Source organism: Sparus aurata, chromosome 3 (genome assembly GCF_900880675.1).
Source record: "Sparus aurata chromosome 3, fSpaAur1.1, whole genome shotgun sequence".
Classification (NCBI taxonomy): domain Eukaryota; kingdom Metazoa; phylum Chordata; class Actinopteri; order Spariformes; family Sparidae; genus Sparus; species Sparus aurata.
The window spans coordinates 27,585,740-27,597,553 of record NC_044189.1 but is presented as its reverse complement, the minus strand read 5'-3'; the positions used below and the strand labels follow the sequence as shown (position 1 = coordinate 27,597,553).

General features: G+C 40.2%; 1 protein-coding gene across 1 annotated transcript; it reads right to left on the bottom strand.

The window, feature by feature from the left end:
• Positions 1–312: 312 nt before the first annotated feature.
• Positions 313–10,429, bottom strand: tmem222b (transmembrane protein 222b). The gene is made up of 6 exons (XM_030412276.1): positions 10,261–10,429; positions 9,303–9,387; positions 8,328–8,359; positions 8,114–8,210; positions 7,892–8,022; positions 313–4,641 (listed from the first exon to the last, which is right to left on the bottom strand). Exons 1-6 carry the CDS (start codon positions 10,377–10,379, stop codon positions 4,554–4,556), a joined length of 552 nt encoding a protein of 183 aa, XP_030268136.1. The 5' UTR covers positions 10,380–10,429; the 3' UTR covers positions 313–4,553.
• Between the last annotated feature and the right edge of the window lie 1,385 nt (positions 10,430–11,814).

Sequence of the window (11,814 nt, the reverse complement as noted above, 5' to 3'; positions counted from 1 at the left end):
GTGGGACTTTTGGCCACTTGATAGTGGAGTATCAAAGCTCCCCTTCCTTAATGTTTATTCTGACGGATGATCATGATTATTACAGGAATCACTTCTGAGTGTATTTATAGAAAGTTCAGGAGGAGGAGGTGGTGGAGGAGGAGGAGGAGGAGGAGGTGGTGGAGGGGACTTTGCCTTTCATGGCTCAGAGGGCCTTGAAATCCTAACATCATCCTTCCCCACTGACAGCTTTGATGAAACGCAGTCATCATAATTCAACGAAGGAAATCCAAGAAAGGAAAAAAAAAAAAAAAAAATACTCAGAGAAATTTCTACAATAATAGACATCTTTATTTGTATTATAGCTGTAAGTCATAAACACATTCAGAGTTCACACAGTCACTTGCAGCGGTCTTCAAATTCCCCGTGGCCTGTATGATCCGCAGCATTGGAGATACTTTGGGGATCAGAGAAACAAAAGAGGGGTTTTGAAATCGCAGACTCCTATAAGTATATATGGATAGTGGCACTAATAATAGCATCCCAACTGTCTTTTGTCAGCAGGCTGAATCGCGAGGACCACAGGTCTCCACATTCCTGGACCTGGCTCCTGGATACAACAAGGCACCGCAGCAGGCAGCATCTTAAACCATTCAAATGATCTCCGCTCAATATCGCATTCCTGCACAAGCACTTCAATGAGGGTTGGTGTACCAGCTATCTTCACAATTTCTACCTCTCTTCCTTAAGCATACATATATATATATATATTTATGCGTCAGAAGCAGTCATAATCACACTGTTGTCAGTTGCATGCGCTGACCTCAAAGGGGCCATTCATTTATTACCTTCCATAGCTCGAAATGTAATGAATGAGCTGTTTCACTAAAGAAAAACAAAGTCACATTCAAGGATACAATTTGTCTCTCATTTTCTGTTATTTAGCACAATTACAGAGAGCCAGAAGGTTTTCACTTTTTGCGCGTTTCCACAGCAACGTTTGCTAAGTTTGGACAGAGATGTAAAATGTCTCTGCAGTTGAGGGATAATGAGCATATTTCCAGATTTGCTTTTTATAAACACATGCTACTTTTAGTAACATCACAGTGAATGCAAGACTACCAGTTCACTTGCCTGTATCCACAGTCCAAAACATTTCACACTCATTTTAAACATAAATATTAGAGACTGTGGGGCACAATGAAAGGCAATCAACTCTTCATAATAGTTACTAGTAGTGACAAGGCCTTTTAAGAAAGGCAAAAAGGGTCACAGAAAAAAGCTTTCTAAAAAAGGTATAATTTGTAAGAAATGGCCAGAATTTGAAAGTAGCTCCAAAATTATAGAGGGCTGCATGCTGGTTAACTGTGGCTCACTATATGTTTTGCTGTAGTAAGTAGATCACTTTAGCTGTGGAACTAAGTGGCCCCATTAGCTGACAGGAGTTTGCCAGGATCACGACCTCAGATCATGGGGGAATTCACCACCGCAACAGACCAAGTCAACTGGCCTCCCAGTGATCACAGCTGAATGCCAGTCTGAAGACAGGGGATGCAATGCAGAGGTGATTTACAGCGGCTCTGACCAGGACTATGACTCCAGGGACTCCGGAGAAAACGGAGCAGACAGGGACAGGAGAGGCCTGAAGCGGCAGAGGACTGAGAGCACCCGGCATCAGCGGCAGGTGAAAAACGGCGTGTAGAGCCAGAATAATTTCGACATTTAACTTTGAGAAAACCAGATAAGCTTGAGGAGGACAAACAGTGACTGTTGAGATTTATTTTGTTTATGTTGAGGGAACAAAGTGTGTTTTAAGATGCATTAACAAGGCAATTAAGCTAGACTCCGTTGGCTAAAAAAAGAAAAACCTGAATTCAGTAGGTTGTATTTTTTATTTAGTAAAGAAAACAGGTGTAAAAATATTTCCTTTCTTGACATTTGTGAGTTAACTTTGTTTACTTTCTGCTTTTACTTCTCCCTGCTGAAGCTATGGGGGCCTCTTGCAGTACAAAGAAATATTAGCAGACAGGATGGGCCGGGACTAGCTGGTTAGCACACTAACTTCACCCCTTCAACACAGTACAGAGACATCTTTGAAAAACATCAACACTGTAGCTTCATCACACTCCTGTTGATATAGTTGTTTTTTTTCTTTTTCTTAATTCTGGCCATATCTTACAAATTGCTCCTTTTAAATATGTTTTGCTTTTTAAATAGTATTCACTGTTCATACTGATCGCAGATTCTTAATTTCTTCCCATTTCTTCTTGAGAATATGACTGCAGCTCTACTCTACAGAATCTGAAGCTACACAAGGTACAGTACAGGCTATATCGTCAAATCAACATGAACTTAAGCAGGCCTATTAGAATCTAATTTATTATTTATTCTTGCTAAGGATTACCTGCACATTAAATTTGAAAGAGAATAGGAGGAAGATATGGTCTAATAAATATAGAAATCAATCAGTGGGCAGTTGGCTGCTATGGAATGCAGCTGATTATTAATCAAGAAGCCACAGTATGAGTCATGACCCTCAAATGCTCGTATTATTGCATGCATGCAATACACACATGCTGGCATGCAATCACATGCTCTCGCTTTCTCGCTTTCTCTCTTTCTCACCTCACGCACACAAACACACACAGGCGCACACGCACACACGCGCACACACAGGAACTATTCTGCTTCATTATTGAGCAGAGATGATATGCAGAAGTGGAGGAAAGAGAACACAAATTAAAAAATTACACTGTAAATTATTCAGACGCTAAATCTGTAGAGCGAGCGATCAAGTTTGCAAAGTATATAAAGAGCACCTGGTGAAGAGTATGTTTGTTTGAATATTTACAGGCAGCATGGGTGAATTACACACAAGAGGCCACAGAGTATCTGCTTCGAACAGACGCTCAATGAGGAGAGCAAAGTCTAAAAAACTGGCACTGTGTTAGCCCTACTGGTAAACCTTAAACCGCAAAATATAACTGATTTTCACTTTTTTTTTTTTTTTTTAAATACTTTAATGACATCTACTTTGGATTATTGCAGGATGTTGACCAGCATATATCAAAGCTTTGTGGTACAGCGCTGACATTTCACAATGACCTTCGAATCTGATCTGCAGACGTGGAAAACAGCAGGAGCGACACTGGCCAGGCGCTGTGGGGAAAGTGGGGATATTCAGCAGGGGTCGGTGAGTGTGAAAAACCTGAGGATCCTGGCTACCTGCTGCTTCTGGCAGCAATGCGGACAAAAAGACGGCTCAACACTTTTTTCTGTTTGATTGCAAACAATGGGTGGATTTGAATTTACTCACGACAGCCATGGCAACGGATTCTGAGTGCCAAACATCATGTGGAATTAACGTGTTTTTAAAAAGGCGTCAAAAATAACCACAAAACTGAAAATATAACATTTAAGGAATCCGAGAGAGGTCATGTTTTAGGCACTGACTCTTGCATTTTTCCATAAAGTCAAAATTAATAATGAAAAGCAAAGCAGTTCTCAGGCTGAACAACAACATCAGACGAGGTTTTATAACTCTTACGTCAGCAGGCTTTTCATTCGCTGCCCCGCTAGAGAACAAGGTCGATATTTAAGGACACAGTTTGAGTTGGTCTCCCATTCTCCTACATTTGGCACAAGTATAGAAAACCAAAGGGAGCTTTACTATTCTATTAGTATTTCCCACTGCCACATTCATTGAGTTTGCTACAATCGTTGCACTGATGATCTATAGTTAAAAGGTATGAAAATATGATCGTAAACCTATTACCATGAGGTGATGCATGTAATGCATGTACAACAGATCTCTGAGAAAATATTTCTTTGTAGAAGATGCAGACTTTGATATCCTATGAAGTTAGGCTGAATACAAGTAAGAAAATGCACAAAAATACAAACTGCTCGTTTAGTTTAAGTTGTAGTAATGTAGAAGAGCTACATTAGACCAAGCATGAAATGCAATAAATTCCCTAGAAAGGCATCTAATTGAATTAACATGTCTGTGCTCCCTGGTATAAAAATGGCATTCTGGAAGCACAGAGCAATGGGATTACACTCCCAATCCATTATAAAGTAAGGTCATCAAAATCTGAAAGCAAGGCATGGATGTGTTCTCCTCCGAGAATTCAACAATGTACGCACCTCTATTCAACTATTAATACAGCTACACAACTTGTACGCTTCGCAGGGTGCCAAGGCTCAAACCTGCTGTTAGGCTTTCAATAATCATAATCCATTAGTGTGTTTGTCTGGTAGTTGTGGTGGTGGTGTGTTCAGTCACTTCTCTCTAAACAAATGGCTGAATTTAAATTAATTTACGTCCCTAGGCCATTCAGGCTTCACCACTGGAGCACTGCCGGTAGCCGGCTGCCTGCTCTCCACAAACCAAGCGCGTGTTGGTGTACATGTGTTGGACATCCCTGTTCAACAATCTCCTCTCGGAGGAGGAAAGTCACTATCTCCTCTGTTACGTTTGCTCGACACCATGTGATGCACCCCTTGTTGTCTAAAAGGTCAACCCCACAGCCGACCTGCAGGGGTTCCACTGTGTCCTCAACCTGCCTCCCAGGTCACCGCAGGTTGAGGGTCAGGGCCACTGTGAGGATGATGCCCATCAGCATCAGGAAAGGCAGCCAGGTCTTCAGAAAGCCTGCACAGCTACATCAGCCACAGAGGAGAGAAAATGGAGGTGAGAAGAAGAGCACAAAAGAAACAGAGGTCTAATGTAATTTTTGTTTGATTTCCCCCTTCTCTCTGTCCTGATAATGTTCTGCTGAAGACATAGCACCAATTGTCAATAAGCTTGCGCATGCTGTAACCATGGCAACAGCCATTTCAGAATAGACAATATGTACGGATTTAACTTTGTCATGTTAGAACCCAATTTGCCCCTGCTGAGAAGTGAAATGAGTAGCTGAATTAAAGGACAGCCATGTCATCTGAATCACCAGTGATCTATGCTACAAACCAGACATGGAATGTGGTCCAAAACCAATGTTCCCAGTGCATAAATGTGTGACGACACTGGCAGATGACATGACATTAAACAAAGCCTCAGGGCTACTGACTCCAAAAAACTACATGCGTGGCTTGTCAACTTTACACTGCTTTTAGGAAATATCCTTTAGTGTTACTACTCTTCCCTCCTCTATAAAACTCTTCAGCCTTTTAGAAGCCTGGGTGTTTTTTTAGTTGAATGAATGAAGACAAAAGTGACTACTAAAAAAAAAGACAACCTTTTTGCTGATATAGTTGTTAGTTGTGGCTACAGAGGGGAGTGACTGTTGTGACTTCAATTATCTTGTCCAATCAACTTCATTTAGAGCAATCAATACCGAGCCAGCATGATAAGGCATCTAAAGACATTCTGGAGGAATGTCCTATATAAACTCCCAAGAATCAGGGCTCTCTCTCTCGTGTCCTGAGACACAACAGGTTCAAGGCATTCCGGCGAAATCATGCCCGAGCCCCTGGGATCCCAGTGAGAAACCTCATTCACAAGCTACAGCCCTACTTCTTACAGTGGCTTTGAAGAGAGCAGCTGTAGATTATAGAGCAGGCACTAGTTGGGCCTGTCAGCCAAAAGAAATATCAGATTTTTTTGGACAGAAGATGCATATTGGCAATTTTCTGTGCCAATGCCAAAATGTCAAAACATTATTTAAAAAAACTAGGTGCCATTCAGGATAACTGCATTGCTTCTAGTATTAACTGCACCTGCCTTAAGGCAATGACGGTCTTACCTTCCTACCTGTCCAGCCTTAAGACTACAGTTACTGGAGAAGCTTATTCCTGCAATAGCTGAATTTGCTGCTACATTTCTTTTACAACTACTGTTGTAATTGTGTTATTTAAAAAATACATTAGATCTAATGTAAAACATACTGTACAATTAATCATTTTTTCTTAAAAATGAGCAGGTGAATGTGGTTGTCCTCTTTCCTGTCTGTTGTATACATAGTTACTGACAGTAGTAGCGCTGACAACTTTATCATTGGGTTGGCTGCACAGTGGATTTGAATTCAAACAATCGCTTCAAATTTGAAGTACTGACTCTTGGCATTAAGTTGATGAGCAGGCACTTTTCTGGTAACGCTCTGCCAAGCCTGTAAAGCAACCATCTTCATGTCTTGTTTGATTCAGAGGCTTCACCAGGTGAACTGATGGATCAGTGCAATGCTCCAATATCATTTATGCAAAGTAAAAGGATCAATCTATATCATCAGTTTTAACATGTGCTTTTATTTTGAAAGTTTCTACGGCACATCTGTGTTTCCATCCAGGCACACCTCCTTCCTAAACATCCCAACAGTGTTAGTGGCACGCAGATAATGGCAACCAGCCAAGAGAAAGGCAATAAGGGTTTTTACTCCCCTCTCAGGAACACATTTTAGATTGTGGAGGAAAGACAAGGTAACACATGCCATATGCAAACAATGCCAGTACGAAATAAAATACTCAGAAAACACGACAAACCTGACTGGGCACCTTAGGAAGAGGCGCAGTCAGGTTTCTCTCATGCTGCACTTTTCTTCTCAGATGTCCCCTGCTCACCAGCTTTACCAGCTGTTTTCCACAAAAACTTCATCACAACAAGAGTTCAGGAACAAAAAATGTCAAATCATGTTTTGGTTGCTTTAGTTTTTAAGTGTTGATATAAACATATCTGATTGTGTTAAAAGATAATTTCCTGCGGAACTGTCCAAGAATTTGACTATTTCTACACTGTTTGCCAACTATGGGTGTGAACGACCGTTAGCACTTTGACCTCATAGTTATCAGTCAGCATTTAATTTAATATCCACTGGGCCAGATTAGAGCAACGACAATAAACATAGTGCCCTTATAGTTTCTGCCTGGACTGTAGACTTCCTGTAACCACGCTGTGAATTTGTTTCTTTATGAAAGGCAGATCTTTTAATGTTTGGATGGAGGCTTTTACTAGGGCTGGGTATCACCAGGTACCTCGCGATACGATACTATCACGATATTTTGCTCACGATAACCATAATATCACGATACGGCGATTCTGCGATAATCAATATATTGCAAGAAATTTCATCCATGATACATCACGATATCTGTGTCACTGAAGAAATTCAGAATTTATTGACTGCACTGCATCCATCTCAAAGGAATTACAAAACATTGTCAATCAATTTCACATGAATGACGGCCAAGTAAACAAAGAGTATATTGCACAGTGTCTCTTCTTAACACACACACACACACACACACACACTGACTGCAGCTATCATTAAATATCTATATGTGTGGGTTTCAGAGCTACTTAAACCATTTTTTTAATTTGATTGTATACCTATGTTTGAATAAAGATAAAGCTGTCACCCGAAGAGGGGTGGTGGTGGTGGGCCCAAAAAAAAAAAAAAAAAAAAAAAATTTTTTTTACATTTTTAAATATCGATATTTGGCACCAGTGTATCGATAATGTACCTCAAGACGAAATATTGCGATATATCGTAGTATCGATATTTTGGCACACCCCTCGCTTCTACTGCAGGTTAGTTGTGTTTTTTCATGTCAAATCCAGCCTTGGGCCTCACACACTTATAGAAGACTGAAGCTGTAATCTAATGTTTTAAGTTATTGTTAATGTAATCATTTACATCTGTGCTGTTGCTTTCCTGCTGTGGCTCTTCTTAGCTGGCTCATAAAGAATGGTGATTGATTTGTACTGTCGTCTCCTTTTTGGCAGCAACACCAAAACTGTCTAATGAAACCAGCTGAAGTGGCTTGCAACATATTTATATTTTCACACACTTTAAATCAACAGTATCATGCAAGTGGAATCCCAGCAACTCAACCATCTTCGCCATATATGGACAGTAATTTCATTCCCTGTCCACAAACAGTATTGCCAACAACTAGGCATGTTAGCCGTTCTAACCTGACATGTTTCCCATGGATCAGAGCGAGGAGGCAGAGGTTGACCATATTCCATGAGGTGCTGTTTTCATATCGCATCAGATTCAGAGCCATGGCGACATGTGAGTGACAGTTGTCACAGCAGAGGTTGTGCTTCAGAGAGAACAAAGGGGACAAATCATGACTGGTGTTTTCACATTTGTATAGTCAATAAAAATCAAGTCTCCAAGACCACCAAAATTACCATTCTGTGTTTATACTCCTCTGATGCATCGTGGACTGCCGTGTCCCACGCGTTGGAGCCACTAGCGTAGACTTTGCTGACATCAAGCATCCAGTACCTTCCATCAAAGAGAAAAACAAACTGGATTGTTGTGTAGCACAGATGTGAGGACACATGTTTGGTTCTCATTATTTCTCTGTAGCAACATTTCAATATATTGTTTTCATTTACTTACTTTGTTGGTCTTCCAAAAGCCATGTTGTCTTCCTGCAACAAAAGAGAAACACTTTTCAAGCTCAAAAACAAACTGTGTATCATGATGTGATAAACAGTCACATGTGCACAGACACACTTTTAGTTCTTTGGAAACTAGAGTATGTCATTTAGATGGTTTAGATGGTGGAATTGAGGAAATGTGCCTCATATCCTGTTTTTCTGTATTCACCATTAACTTTGTTTGAGTGCAACATCTAAATGAGTCCATGTTAAAACTGGGAAGCTTCATGATGCACCACCACTATCTGGATGATCTGGTTCTATTTTTCCACCATAACGAAGCAGCTTTGAAAACACATTACAAAGGGGTCCCTTATGTACGCATCTCCATCAGCAGGTTTAGTTATGTATTGTTAATCTAATGTTTTTAAAGACTTGACTTTTGGGTCTCATGCATGAAGATTTGATTGATCTTGCTCTCCTCCTTGGTTGTATGTTGTTGCTGTCAAATCAGATAGACTTAAAAGCTCTTTGAAACAGCTGTGTTCTTGCAGAAGTAACCACAACAACTGTGTTTGCTTTTCCAGCAGAGGCCGACTGTTCATCTTTCACCTGAGAATGAGTGAATTAATTATTGTGTCTACGTCAAATGAAATATTGTTGTTCAGTATGGTATTGTGAGCCATTTCTACAACCCTGATTCCAAAAACGTAGGAAAGTTAAAAACTTTAATAAAAACAGAATGCAATCTTTTGCAAACTTACAGTTTCATGCTACAAGCTACAGGGGTACATGTTTTACACTCGAAACACATGTTTACAGTGGGATATTCTCTAAAATTACATGTCAACACTTTAAGCGCCTTCTTATTGTCTTTCTTGACATCCACTGTGCTGGTGTAGACCACTGCACTGTACTTATTTTCACATAAAGGCCATAATATCCTCTCATATCCTACTTATATAGACCTTAAAGGACCATAGCCTTTACTCACTGAGACAAAGTAAGGCCCAGCAAAGTCCCGGATGATACCAGTGGAAGTGCAGATTCCCATGTGGCCGATGAATGGCAGGAGCCATCTGAAAAAAAACACATGCATTGTTATTATAACAACGCTGAAGTAATATTCACTTGATACATCTCATAAAGATCGACACCTGACCAATTATTATTGGGCATAACCTCGCCTGATTAAGTCCACACACACACACACACAGGACAGATGAGGTCAGTCTGGGACGCTTAATTCTTCGTATAGTGTGGAGGTAGGGCTGATTTACATGTGTACCATAACTGAGTTGTAATTAAGAGGGAATAACAGTTGAGCTTATTTGCTTTTGTTAAAATTACACAACTGTTATCACTTTATCAATGGCTGTGGCTGCATTTGTTCTACCCCAACACCAATTTCACACACACACACACACCTTTGGAGAACTACTTTTTAATGGATATCACTCAACATAATCAGTATGATTACAATGATAAGTTAATTAAAAACTGTTATTATATAAATAATATACAAACGTATATTTCTGGACAAATAGTATATTGGCATTACAATAACAACACTGTACAACTTTTAACACCTAAACAAAACACACTTTAAGAAGTCTGACCTCAAGGTCTATAAACTTAAGCTTTCCAATTAGTAGCATTTAAAACCGTTGTGTTGTTTGCTTTGCCATTTCATGTATGTGCTGTTAATTTGCTTTTTTAGTTTTACGCCTAATTTTAAATACACCACATTACATATCTACTATACTGTATGATCTATATCTGTTTGTCTCTTACAAAAAGCGAGGCAACACTCATAAAACAAATTTATGAAAGGGAAACAGCAGCAACAGGATGGTAGTGTACGTCAGCTAGCTAGCTAAGCTAATAAAGCTGTCACTTCGTCCCGAGGTTTTATCGAATGAGGACCTGCACAGTGGTCGGCGATAACTCACGATAACACGGGGATAGGTGTCCACACGATACAGTAGGGATAACGACTGGCCTCCGGGTTAATTTTCTCAGACGCTATGTGGTAATTCTTCATGGTGTCTTTATCAACAACATCCGCCATCACCAGCTGTGGAAAATGAACTTCATTTGTCCCACTTACATTTTCGTCAAGACAGCTGAACGCACGGAGGCAATCCGGAAATGTTGTTACTTTACCTTCAAAATAAAGTCGACCTGTGTCCTTTTGGTGACGAATCTCGCCACATGTAAGGATACATGCCGCCATAAACATATTCGGTGTTATCTTGATATGTTGGGAAAATCATGGCAGAAAAATATAGACTGGTGTGATACGCATTATAGCAGTATATCACACGGTAGTTTACTGCTGCTTTTACTTTGACAGGTACAGTCCAAGCTCCTTCTCTTACTGAGGCCAGCTTGATACAGATGTCTGTCTTGGCACCAGTGGTTGCTTCCGGGATCTGTGCGAGCCACCAGAGGAAGAAATCAGTCAAGTAAAACTTTAGTCTAACAAGCCTGCTACTCAGATTAACCCTCAGCCGTCAGAGGAAATCTGTATTTCACACCTCAAGCAGGTCACCTGTTATTAATTTCTTCTAAGTAACTGATCTACTTAGTTGATATACGGTTAAGAAATAATATATTAAGGGTATCAAGGTATTCTATGTGTCATTATGCAACATTGGGTGGCACAATGTAATAAAAGTTGAAGTTGTGGTACACAGAACATACATGCCGATACATTTAGAATTGAATAGGATAAAAAAAAAATACAATAACATAAAGGCCTATTCATACAGGCAGCATATAGGCCTACTCCTGTACACCCATGAAATAATTCTGTTGTCCATTTTTTTATTATTTTTTTTTAACACTAGAATTATAGGCAACCAAAAACCATTCAAATGTTTTAACTGATAACTGATGGTTAAGCCATTAAGTCCCAGGCATTTTGGTACTATATTATTAGTCCTGCCAGGTTCTGAAATATGAACATATGACACCATTTCAGAACAACCATGAAACTATAAAATAAAGAAACATTTTATCTTACTGAGATGCAGTGGTTCCCATTCTGTGATTAAGGGACCCCAAAGCAGTGGCGGTTCTAGACCAGTTTTAATAGGGGGGCCAGGTTGGGGCCGGCTTATTTGTTAGGGGGCACATACAACCCGGAAAAAAAAGATAAATCCCTCATTCAGACAAAACAGTGTTTACAATTTCAGCAATTTTGATTGGGTAGTAAACTGCTGAGACACTTTATTTCTGCAGATCCCTTCAAAACCACATCATTGCAAGAAATCTGTCATTGTATTATTGATGCAGACTCCCTGTCGGGGGGACCACAGGGGGGTCCAGACTCAGAGTTACGGGGGCACTGGCCCCTGTTGGCCCCCCCCCTAGAACCGCCCCTGCCCCAAAGGGTAGCAAAATAACGCTGAGGGATCACAAGATGCCTCATATTCAATGGATCTGTGTCTCAAACTGGACCTCCTGGATCATATTTTATTACCCCACTGATACCTGAAGTA

Excerpts from the sequence above, each read along its gene's own strand:
- tmem222b (XM_030412276.1), bottom strand. The coding sequence starts at position 10,379 with ATGGCGGATGTTGTTGATAAAGACACCATGAAGAATTACCACATAGCG. Across the intron at positions 8,023-8,113 it reads AGGAGTATAAACACAGAATG|CACAACCTCTGCTGTGACAA; the intron begins GTAATTTTGGTG and ends TTCTCTCTGAAG. Across the intron at positions 4,642-7,891 it reads ATCCATGGGAAACATGTCAG|CTGTGCAGGCTTTCTGAAGA; the intron begins GTTAGAACGGCT and ends TGGCTGATGTAG.